The following is a 12,848-nucleotide window of genomic DNA, read 5'->3' as shown; positions in this document are numbered from 1 at the left end:
GTGCCATTTCTAACAATGCTAAATACACATCTCCTCCGATGCCCCAGGCAGGGCACTCTTCATATGCTGTTCAATCATGCACACTGCAGATTTAGTTTGACTGAAAATGTATAACTAGTACAAGGTCACCCAGTGAATTTCCAGGGCAGAAAAATCAGAAACCCAATATGATGTAGAGGTTAGGGTTTCTTAATCAGAAACCCTAACTTCTATACCATATTGCATTTGCTGCTAAACATTAGACTTAAGTGAGTCATGTAAATTGTGTAGTATCAAGGTACCCAGTGGTTCTTGCTTGACCTTGCACCACTCCCTGCCTTTTACTCACAAAAAACAAGTCTATTATGGTTAACAACCACTGACTGCATCCCTCATATTATCTTGTGGGAATTTTTACTCCCCCATCCCCAACTTTATCTTATTTTTATATTTCAGATTTTCTGTAAACCTGGGGCATTTTTCAAATTTATAGAAGAAGATTTTTATACCCTGCTTTTCACTATCCAAAGGAGTCTCAAAGCAGTTTACAATCACTTTCTCTTCCTCTCCCCACAACAGACAGACACCTTATGAGCTAGGTGAGGCTGAAAGTGGTCTGAGAGAAACTGCTCTGTAAAAACATCTCTAACAGGACTGTGACTAGCCCATGGTCACCCAGCTGGCAGCGTATGGAGGAGGAGCAGGGAATCAAACCCAACTTTCCAGATTAGGGGCTGCTGCTCTTAACCACTATGTTCATGGGTATGTTTGTCCAAATTAATTATTTTAATATAAGACAAATTAAACAAAGGGATACTGAGAAGCTCCTATAGGACAGGAGATCCACCACTTCCAAGATGCTGAATTCAGCTCACAGCCATGTCTGTCTACCCCCATCAGTTGAGTAAACAGATCACCTCCCCAAATTCCTGGTGGATACTTGGACAAATCTAGTTCCTATCAATTTAGATCCACAAAGGTGATATCTGTAGTTATTATCAATCTGTTTGTCACAAGAGTTTAGATGAAGCCCATAGGATAGATGTTTCCATAGTTAACCACATCTCTATGCTCACAACAATATCTATTTAAGCAGAAATAGCAAAGTAAATGGGAATAGAGAATCTACTTTAGGATCTTTAAAATTCCTGGGATATGGATGAAATGTGTCCAAATGTTTCTTGAACAGGCACAAGCATCAATGTGAATTTGACATTGTGAAATATTTAGGTAACACTTTCCATGTGTTACCTAAATATTTCACAATAAATATTTCATGTGCATAATTTTTGACAAACCTTACCTCATTCATCTTCTTTGAACATTTTGCTGCCAGATTTTCATGGATTTATACTTGGACATGTGACTTGCTTAAGGCTGTTCTAGGACCCTTTGTCAGAGATGGAAATTAATCCTGGTCTTTCACACTGTTTTCCATTGAACAGCAAAGAAATTGTAGATTGAGGCCAACAAAATTGAAAGGGAAAGATGATACTTATCCAGATATTGTTAAAAAATGCCTTGGCTACTGTTTGCTCTTGTGGGACTCAACTAAGCAGAATTAGACTGGCGGGTCTTGATATAAAGACAGTTTCTAGTCTACTGTAATTGATGATGGTGCAGCATAGATATTCATTCATTTCTGTATCTCCTTTCTGGCAAAAGAAGGCTTGTCTGGCAGTTCTGCAGTTCAGAAAAAAAATCTTAACCAACAAATTAAAACAGACAGATGGATTGCATTGCAGGGGGACATGTTCTAGATGTTACAAAGGATACTGACACAGTCAAGTTTGGCTTAAAATTTATCCACAGCATTATTGTCATGCAAATGAGTGATGGAGAACCATGGATGGATCCTGCCCCCTTGTGGCCAGTCAACTGCATGGAGGCAACCCACATCAGGAGGCCACTAATGGGGACCTAGCGACGTACAGGTCAAGGTCATCTGGACCACTAGGCCTGCTATACAAATGGGAGGAGGCATGAGGAAGGTGCCTGCAAGCATCAACCTTTATTAAGACTCCTCGCAGTCATTTGCAATGCAAGGCAGCCACCTCCCCAACAGGGGAGGAACTGCAGTTCAGCATGTACTGATGGAGCCTGTCATGCAGGCATGAGCTTTACCCCAAAGGATTTGCCCCCATGAGCATAACTGCTAGCTGTGAGAAATAACAATACAACAGAAGAGATTTATGCCAAACAGACAAATTGAAACAAACAATGATAAACAATTAGGATAGGTGGATGGGAAACATCTTTGTGGCTGCAAAGGAGGGGAAGAGACTGCACTCCTGGGAGCCTCTCCTTATATGGGCACCCAGGGGCAACCTCCCCACACCCACAGACACATCTCCCCAGCAGCTCAGCTGTCTATAGCACCTCATTCCCACAGGGAATTGTAAAGCAGATCTCCTCCAGAAACCTATGGAGATTACTAATTTTTCGTGGCAATTCTACTTAAACTTTTGTGGAGGTGGATTCTCTGATGCTATTAATGGATTCATGTTCTCTCCTAAACTAAGGTAGAGATCCAGCTTCCTGGTTTCCTCGAGACCTGGTGGGCATAAAATGGTTAGGATACAATTAGAATTGCAATGGCAGAAGACTTGAACAGTGTCTGAATACTTCTAGTTTCTGTTCAAGGCCCAAGGACGGATGGTTGTGGTCAAATAATCTGCATCAGCAGTATAGATGAGTGGATACTCTAACCATAGTGAAAACTGTTATATATGCAAATTGCAATGATGGATAGCCAATATATGTACATCAGCTTAACAAAATAAAGCATGGGGCACACTGTTTCTTGCTGTCGTCAGTTAAGCATATCCACGTACAAAGGACCACAGAACTGTCTTTTTGTTCCTGTTTATATTAGTATTTTCATTTCACACCATAAAGGAAAACATGCCCAATAAGCTTTGTTTATTTGGCAGTGGAATGTATCTAAAACTTGTTACTTGCAGAGTATGAATGAACTAGACTCAAAGCCCGTTGTCTCCAAGAATACAATGGGCGCTAGAGCTTGGCAGTGGGAAGAGGAAGGGGAGGAGTTGTCCAGTCTGTAAGAGCATGGGGTTGAATGTGTGTGTTGTGTAGGAGGTTGTGGTGGCATGGTGGCAAATGAGGGTATGGGTGTGGAGATATGGGTGTCAAGAACCTGTGGTGTGGAATGTTCGTTGAGTGTGGGAGAGGACTGACCGTTGGGAATTTTGGCATAGTGGTTACAGATGAGCTTTCCAGAGCCATGTCCTCAGATATGTGAAGGGAAAATCAGACTGGAGACTCTTCTTAGGGGAAGATTACATGGCAACCAATTCCTCCCAGTTCTGCGTCATTTCCCTTCTTGTGTGAATTAGGCCACATTCACAGAAATGCCCCTCTGCACTAATACACATGGGGTAGTCACAGTACACAGGTGTTCACCCTGTTCCTTCTCCCATATTTTCACTGTTGGTAAAATGTTATGTGTTCACATGCTTCTTTCATGGTTGCTCCTTAGAAGAACGGATTTTTGTACCCTATTGCTTACTATCCAAAGGAGTCTCAAAACGGTTTACAAACACCTTTTCCATTCATCTCTCCACAATAGTCAACCTGTGAGGTATGTGGGGTTGTGAGAGATTTGAGAGAACTGGGAATGGGCCGCAGTGACCCATCAGGCCTCAGGTGTCTCAAAGCATTTTCCAATCGTCTTCCCTTTCTCTCCCCATAGCAGACTCCACATGAAGGAGGTGGGGTAGCTGGCACAGGGAAGCTGGCAACCCTAAGAGGAAGACTCTCTGTGCACAGCAATCTTGACCTTAGTAAGGTTTTTTATACTGTTTGTTTTTATTTGCCAGGCCAAGGTGATTTGCCAGGCCAATAAGTCATTTCAGTTACTATATGTCTCCAGACATTTACTTGTTCTCTATTTACAGTTTCAGGCTGTAAATATTTATTTAGATCTTCCTGCACTTTCCAGACTCACAGGACTGATGCTAGTCTGCCTGTCTGCACCCCAGAATACAAAGCGTTGCCCATAGGCCAGGAGGGACACTCCTGCACCACTCCCTACCAACTGCAGGCAGAAATGGCTCATTTGAAGGCTGGACTCTGAGGCATTGTATGATTTTGAAGTCCCACCTCCAAACCTTCCAACCCAGGGGTAGCCAACCTACAGGTGTGGCCTGGAGAGCTCCTGGAATTACAGCTCACCTGTAGAGTATAAAGATCAGCTCCCCAGGCAGAAAGGGCTACTTTGGACAGAGTTGTGGTAGAGAAGAAACATTTAAGGCTTCCCACACAGGTTGTTGTTGAATTGAAAGACTTGAGGCCTACTGCACAGGGTTGTTGTGCAGATGAAACAGGAGACAAAAGAGCCAGTTTCGTCTGCAGAATAACGCTGTGCATTGGCCTCAAATTTGCAGAGAGTTGCAAAGAAGAAAGACACATGGCTTGGCTGTGTCTAACCTCCGGACAGAGCAGTATTTTAAGTTAAAAGGGGCTTTTCTGTGGCCTCCCTGTCAGGCAACTGTTTGGCAGAAGGGGAAAGTCCCCCCCCTCAAAAGGAAGGCCCTCAGTCTCCTCTGCGTTGCTCTTGGAAACACCTTCCCATCAGTCAGGGCTTGTTAGAGGCTCCTTTGCAGCAGGCCTGAAGGGGGGAGGGGGGAGCACTCTGCAGCCTCCTGCCAGCTCTGTCAGGGTTCTGAGGCAATTTACAGTTGGACATGACAGTTAGGACAACCTTGGGGTAAAAAGGGCTGGCGCAACCTGTCCAAGCCTCTGTTCTCATCCCCCTTGGCAGCCCTGCTGACCTCCTCTCCCTGCGGTGGTCAGGAGCAGACTGGCAGCCAGACTGGGCAGGGTGAATGGAATTTTGGTCTGTCCTGGTGAGGGGCCAATAGGAAGGCGCTTCGCATGCCTCCCCATTGGCTGCTTGGCCCTGGATGGACACTCGGAGGGCCCAATCAGGAGCTGCTTCATGGCTCCTGATTGGGCCCTCTGAGTTTTTATCCTGGACAGGGCCCGCCCTAACTCCTCCCCAGGTGGCCTTACCCTTTTATTTAACCGCACGAGCGGTTAAAGATATTTGGAACAGGGGAGGGGGAACCTCTGCTTATTTTCTTGATAGGAATTTTGAACTGTCTTTCACTCTTTTAACAGTGTATAGCCCTATGAGAACAGTTCTTATGCTTAATTAAGAACAGACAAAAAAGCAGTTGTTAAATTACAGATGTTGTCTTTGGAGCTTCCCAACATTGCCAGCAGATGCCACTCTCAACACTATTTAGTTGGATCTAAGCTGCTTTGATAGTTTATACTCCAAGTCTACACATATACAGATGTAGAAGGGAAGAAGGAATATTATGAATGCCTTCTTAAAATGCAGCTCCTATTTCAGGAGTGGACAGGAGACAGACAGATTCACAAAGAATTACTTATAAATTTCCAGAGAACTGTACAGTATCTAATGGTTGTTAGAATAAGTGGATATTTGGCTGGTTTTTCTATTCATAAGTAAAAATGCATATTTAGGATCACTTAATACAGATTAACTGTGCTTTAACTGTTAAGCAATTTTGCTTTTTAAATCTGAAAGGAAAACCAGTGATTCTAGCAGAGAAATCAAATAAACCATGCTGGGATGAAATCAGCCAAATTCTCCTTTACAACTTTAAGATATGGATGTTGTTGCAACTATGACTACCAGAAATAGTCAACTTTATATCACCAGCCTGCTGAAAACCACTAGTACTTTCTGTATGAATTCTGTAGGTGATTATCAGTCTGAATAGCACTTGATTTTAGGTACCTTGCTTCACATCTCCCAGATCAGAAGATCTGAGACTTCTGGTATAATTAACTTCCACTCTTAGCTGCCTGCTGCCATGTAGAATCTCTGTTTTCATTGGTGTTGCTATGCCCCTCCCAGTTCAACAAATGTGAACTGAAATGTGAATTATTGCTGCTAGAACAAAGTTATTAAGAGAAGAACTTAGAAGGCATACACATATCTCCATTTATTCTGTTTATCTCCTAGGCAGCTGTACAGAAATACCATAATATTGCTTTCACTCAACCACAAGAGAACTTTTTAAAGGAAGAAGAACTTTTTTTTTAATCCTGAGAGAAAACTGGGAAGTCCTAAAAATGTACCTTAGCTTGTACCCACTTAACTGGAAATAGTGACTCTTATTTTATATAAACAATTGTCACTTTTTCTGATTTGATCAAGGAATGTTTTGATTCCAAGTCATTGTTCAGCAGCCAAACTGGATTTAGCTGGTGTCATTTCATCTTTTATCAGTTTATATTTGAAACTTTTAAGCAAAAAGATTTTTTTTGTTGCAATGCCTGTTGAGAAACTAGAGCTGGAAGCTCTCTCTCCAGAAGGCGAGGATGACAAAGGAGGTTCTTACCCAGATGCTAGTGAGACCAAATTCAGCAATTCGTATGTGGACTGGTACAAATGTGACCTTCATTCTTCAGTCTCTTTACCCAGTGGTAAGCTTTTCATTTACATTAGCCTTCTCTTTAATAGCATTTTGTATCTAATGATTTGTAGAACCCACATAGGGCTTGACAGTTACCATTTTCGAAGTCATATTGATGACAGCAGATAAAATTGATTGGTTGAGAGTCCCCTGCCTGGTACTTTCAGCATCCATACTTCTGTATAACTGAACGTTCTCTGTGTGAACAACAGACATAGTGAATAATGTTTTGAATTATTTTATAGTTTAAAATGTTGCTTTATATTATTCAAAAGTTAATTCTTTTCTGTACTCTGTCTTAGAGATAGGGCTTCTAGGTCCAGGTTGGGAAATTCCTGGAGTTGGTGGGCTGAAGCCTGGGGAGGAATATTATGCATGATAAACTATAGTGTCTACCCTCCAGTGCATCCAGGGATTTAATTTCTCTTGACTGGAGATCAGTGGTAATTCCAGGAGGTCTTCAGGCCCGACCTGGAGGTTGGCAGCACTATTTGGGGATCCTGATTGGGTGAAAAGTTAGCATAAAAATGTTTTAAATAAATATATATATATCTAGTACAAACTATAATCTAATGCAATGAATGCAATTAGTTGACCAGGTGATGGTTTTTACCATAATTATATAAGCTTTTCTTAATGGCCTTAGTAGATTATTTTAAGAATTGCTCAAATTATAGCAAAATATGTTTCCATGTAATGAATGGCTTGCTTCCATCTATGTAGTACATTCATATTTTGATGTTGGAAGCCGTTGGAACAATGCTTAAGATAAGAATAATTGATTTGTTGCAGCCAAGATTATTTTCAAAGGACAAGCAAATGGTGAAAAACATTGGAATAACAAAGAATCTGCCTATGTTGTGACTGAATTGCTTGCAGGTTATTTGGCTCAAGGATGATAACAAAGAATCTGCCTATGTTGTGGTTGAATTGCTTGCAGGTTATTTGGCTCAAGGATGACCTTAAACTTTTTGTTGGCAAACAGGCCACAGATTTATTTAACAATTTTAACAGAGTGTTGGCTAACAAGCAGAGAGGGAGCCCATCACCTCCTTTAGGCCATGAGGCCTGCACACCATGCAAATCCATAGTGGCGCCCTGGGGATCTGGACCGAGACCCATGCCAAGCCACCAGCCCCTTTGCCACTGGGCATTCATCGTTGTCATGGACCTGACTGCCTCAGGAAGCCTCCCTCTGCCCACCCAAGCGCACCTGGCCTGAGAGTATCTTTTCTGGGCCTTTCCAGCTGGCTTGGCCTTTCTCACAGTTCTTGCCTCTCTCTTTTGAGGCCTTTCCACCTGGGGGTGTCCTTTCTTCCCCTGACCCCCCCCCCTTTTTTGATGGGTTCCATCTCCTTGCCCCCTGCCAGCTGTGACAATAGATATACATCAAACCAGAAGTTCAAGAGAAACATCCAAAATTCTCAACTATATCCATATAAAACTCCTGTCACCCCTTCAATATGAGAGACCGTCTCTCCGCCTATACCCCCAAAAGAGCATTACGCTCCACCACTGCCAACTGGCTGGTGATCCCTGGCCCCAAACAAGCACGTCGTTCCTCAATGAGGGCCGGATCTTTTTCCATCCTGACCCCACCTGGTGGAACGAGCTCCCTGAAGAGATCAGGGCCCTGCCCAAACTCCCACAGTTCCGCTGGGCCTGCAAAAGGGAGCTCGTCCACCAGGCATTTGCCTGAGACTGACCACAGGTCCCCCCCCCACCTCTGACAATCCTCTCCATGGCCTGAGGCAACTTGACCTCTCTAGGGGGTTTAGCTTGTTATGTTGTTATTGTTGGGATCACTGAAGTTGTTGTTTAGAACCACTGTTGGGTTGTTATTGTTGTATATTGACTATTTTGTATGCTGACTCATTCCATGCATCCCCCTATGATGTTGTATGTAAACCGCCCTGAGCCATATGGAAGGGTGGTATAGAAATCAAATCAAATTTAAAAAAAAGTATGGGAGGGGCAGGCAGGAGAGCTGTGCCCTATAAGGATGCTGCATGCCTCTCCCTTCTCTCCCTGACATGGCATGTCCATGCCATGACAGGCCAGCCTGCCCGGCCATGCTCTCCTGGGTATCCTCCTTCTCTTGCCTCACTGCTGCCTCGTCAATGGCAGGCCCCAGTGAATCATGGCCATGTTTTTATCCTTTGTGTGTTCTGAACTGACCTTCTGTGAATGGGAAGGCTTAATATTATGTTTGCTAATTGAAATGCTCCTATCTTGCCATTCAACATTGATGTTTAGAGCTCAGGTGCATGATATGCATCATAAATGATCATGATCAGATACGAATTATCTACATGTAATAATAAATAATAATGTGAGAAGGTGATCTATCCATCAGCAAAGCTAAAAAGTCTTCCAACTGGAAGGAATCATTATGATAATTTCTGTGACCATTCCAGTAGCAGAAGTTAATCTAGAAGAGGCCAGACTACTTTAATTCTCCTGAGTCCACCTCCTGTACAAGAAAGGTTGGAACATGACAGATTTTTAAGCCTTGTTAAATAGATTTTAGAATACAACAGCAAAAATATTTTGCTTGCTTACCTTGACAGTACTACAGAAGGAGAGGCTGGGGGTGGCAAATTCTACACTTAGCAATGCCTTCTGTCAATATGAAGCACAATTCAAAACAAAGAGGTACATAGAAATGCATAATTTTTTTAAAAAAGTTAAACCACAGGAGACACAAGAGATTAGCAATGAGGACCAGAGATAGCTTGGCATCTTTAATTTTACTAGGAAAGAATCTGGATCAGAGTTGGAAGTGAAGGGTTAGTCATTTCTCCCCACACAATTACTGGGAAGAAAGCTGACCCTGCTCAATGGAGAATAAAGGCAGGCAAACTCCTCTTCACATCTAGAGAAATTGGGGAGGGCATGCTCTATTTTTAAACAAAAGTAGAGTGATCACATCAGGGGAGGTAAATCCTACCCCAGTATTAAAAAAACAAACAAAGAAGATGCCCCTTCCCAAACCATAAAAATATTAAAGCTCAAACGCGGCCAGAACAAATATGAAAATCTCCATGAATACTCTTGAAACTAGTTTTGAATTCATGGAATACAATTTCTCTTTCTGTGGGATTTTTTCCTCTTCTGTTTTTAGAAAGACAACCGAAACAATTAAGATCAATACTTAGAAGCCGATTTTGTCATAAATATCTGACCAGGAACATTATGCCCAGTTAAAACCTGACAAGATTATTGTGGTAGAATTACAATGCAGAATGTATGTTATTGGCTGCCTCTGACCTTAGGTCTATGGCTTCTATTTCATTATATCTGAGAGGTAGCAGAATTACTATAGATGTCTTAGTGAGCTGGTGCTGTTTTTAATTTTGATTTCACCTGGGAGGCAAAATGGAAGTGTAATGTTCAGTTATCATCATATCTTGGTAACAAGAGGCCTTAATGTATGAAACAGAGTGGGGAAGCACTCCACTCTCTTTGTTCACGTACAAGTTGTTTTAAAATTAAATGGTTTACAGCAGAGACTTTTGACAATCAAACGCAACACTATATATTGTTATCAGTGTTGCCTCCCAGTCTCGTATCTCTTGTGACATTCCCACCACAGTTGTAATTCCAGGGAAACTGGCAATCTTATACGTGTATAAAGTTTGCATGTGCCAACTTTTTTATTTTATATGCCACAAAGGAAGGCCCAGGAACAATGGAAGACTTCTGAAGTGTACAGGAAGCATAAACAATCTAGCCCATCTTGTTCTCAGTTGCAGGGAGGCATGTTCTGTATCCAGAAACAGTTGCCAGCCACCAGGGGAGGTCTGGAGATTTCCTGAAATCACAACAGCTCCCCAGGCTACAGAGAGTAGTACCCCTGGAGAAAGTGGCTGCTTTGGAAGGTGGATTCTGTGACAATATATCCTACTAACGTCCTTCCCCATGATTAGCTCCCATGATTCTAGGTTCACTGTGTTAGCAAAGTTTCCATTTACAAGAGGGTGAAGCACCTGGCTGCTTAAAGAACAAGGGGAGAGAGAGAGTCCTAACTAACTCTGTTGTCTTCATTCTGTCTGTTCTGGAGGCAAGCAGGGAGGAAGTGTGTTCAAAGAAACAGGAAGTCTCCAAATGAGCTAATTGGGATATAGGAGGAGATTGTCTGAAAAATATCAAGAACTTCCAAATCTAATTATGCTCAATTCACTGATACCCCCTGTAGGGCATTCTTTAATTATATCTAAGTATACAAAATTATGTGTGTTCAGATCTCAACATCGCCTCCAATAATGAGAGTTAAATAATATGTTTAAGGCTTTCTTTTGTCTTCTAGTTTATATGTTTTAGCTGACCAATAAATTTAGTCAAACATACAAGACGCATTTCCCTCAAAAACAAGATCCGTATTTGACCCCAGTGGATATCGCATGACAGGCCTTGCAGATGATTGCCAGTTCCTGACTAGCATATTTGGGAGGGGAGGGGAGGGGAGAAGAAGAATTTGGAGTCATTCTGAAGAATCTCTATGTGGTATTAGGCGATCCTTGTCCCCATTTCTGAATATAGCTTTAATCTTTTGAAAACACACAGACAAAAGAACAACTTAAGTATATAAGCAGTGGCCTGTAGCCAGTCGGCATTTCAAAGATCATAGCGGTCTAACATGCAGAATCATTGACCTTTGCCCTTCAGGTTCATGACTTATATCCTCACATAGCTGTAACAAATGGAAACTGGGCTGGATATAGTAGCTTAATGATTCCCAAAGGCACTCTTTCTCTTGTATGCTCTTCCTCCCACTAATGAGCTATTTATTTACTTTTAAGATGGGGATAAGGGGTTGTGCCACAAATCAAATTCTATTTAAAGGAATATCATCGGGTGATTTATGACTGGACAGCGACAAGGAGCTGCAAAGGCCTCCTTTCCTATAGAACACTGTATAATAAACACAACATGCAGCATGCACCAAAAGATATTAAATTGCAATATACCAATATTTGTAGATGAGGGGTTAGGATTGCTGTGCGGGTTGCCTCAGGCTGACTCTTTTTCTCATCATTTTTTGTTCTTGTGCCAACAAAAGGTTGTTTGGTCTCTTAGTCACTAAGTAACCAGACAGCAATATATTTACTACAGGGTACTCTGCATACTGTTTTGGTGGGGGAGGGCAACTGGTCACTCAAAGATACATAATAAAGTTTGAGTCCAGTGGCACCTTTAAGACCAACACAGTTTTAAGCTTTTGTGTGCATGCACAGTTCTTGACATATAACACACAAAAGCTTAAATCTTGAATAAAACTTTGTTGGTCTTAAAGATGCCACTGGACTTACTTTTTATTCTGCTGCTTCAGACAGACACGGCCACCCACCTGAATCTATATTCAAAGACACAAGCAGAGCCAAGGGATGGAATGCGGAGAGAGAGGAAATCCCTAAGATACTTGAAAGGCTTCCTCTCCTAACAGCTTTTTAAAGGCTTATTGTTGCTATGTAGAGGGAATGTCAACAAAGGCCAGCATACTGTTCGGATTTAAGAAGCCCATACGAGATACTAAAGAAGTTGTTGACTCGCAGGTGGCGATTTCCCCCCAGTAACGACACGCACCCGTTCTTGGCAACAAATTGGCCGCAGCCGTTTATTAACATGTTCCTCTCCCACCGGAGGGTTGGCCCGGTGCCAGTAAGGGAGCCTGATTTCCCCCATCAGCTGTCCGGCTGCATGAATGTGAACCGCGGTGCTCAGGCTCCACGCCTCACTCCCAGCCGGGAGGATGGGACGCCTTCCGCCGTGGAACTCCTGGGAAGCGACTGCAGAGAGGCCAATGGGCATCCGCCTCCATTGAAGCCCCCTGTCCGCTTGGCCCCGGGCCCCTGGCCACCCAGCCGGGTGACTGCGTCCAGTTACTGGCCGATCTCCTTAATGAGAACCCTTACCTCGGGGAGTCCCGTGTGCAAACGGGCTCCCCCTCTACAGGCTCCCTACCAGGCATATCCGCCAGGCTGTATGACTGCGACAAAATTAGCAAACTGAACAAGGGTGGGATAGGGAGGGAAGCTGTCCAGGCGGCTGTGAAGCGGGGAAAGAGGCGGGCTGCCTCGTGAGCCGGCCTTTTAAGGCCTCCGGCCCCGCCCTCCCCACAAAGGCTGCGGCGCAGCCCTCTGACGCTGCCCGGGTCCTTGTCGCACTGGGATGCGGCCACTATTTGTTGTTCTAGATGACTGGCAGAATATTTTTATAAGAGTGATGTTACCCCAGAGCTGATTCCTACAAGCGACTGTAATTTTGTAATGTTACACCTACAGACATAGTTTCATGTAAGTCCTAACTGTGAAGTCCTTTTGAGAAAGAGTTTTCCATATGCATTCTGTTTGTTTCTTTCTCACTTTATTCACTGTCACTGCTGGAAACAAGAGA

At 43.0% G+C, this 12,848-nt stretch overlaps 1 protein-coding gene across 2 annotated transcripts in view; it reads left to right on the top strand.

The window, feature by feature from the left end:
- The first annotated feature begins 5,957 nt into the window (after positions 1-5,957).
- Positions 5,958-12,848, top strand: part of ANO3 (anoctamin 3) — a 312,581-nt gene continuing 305,690 nt past the window's right edge. For both annotated transcript variants that reach the window (XM_077321992.1, XM_077321991.1), the window contains exon 1: positions 5,958-6,462. In XM_077321992.1, the coding sequence (XP_077178107.1) occupies positions 6,309-6,462 (154 nt within the window). In that variant the 5' untranslated portion in view covers positions 5,958-6,308. The remainder of the gene's footprint in view (positions 6,463-12,848) is intronic.

Source organism: Paroedura picta, chromosome 2, assembly GCF_049243985.1.
Source record: "Paroedura picta isolate Pp20150507F chromosome 2, Ppicta_v3.0, whole genome shotgun sequence".
NCBI classification, from domain to species: Eukaryota; Metazoa; Chordata; class Lepidosauria; order Squamata; family Gekkonidae; genus Paroedura; species Paroedura picta.
Note: the sequence above shows the minus strand (reverse complement) of the source record. Positions and strands in the feature narration are given on the sequence as shown.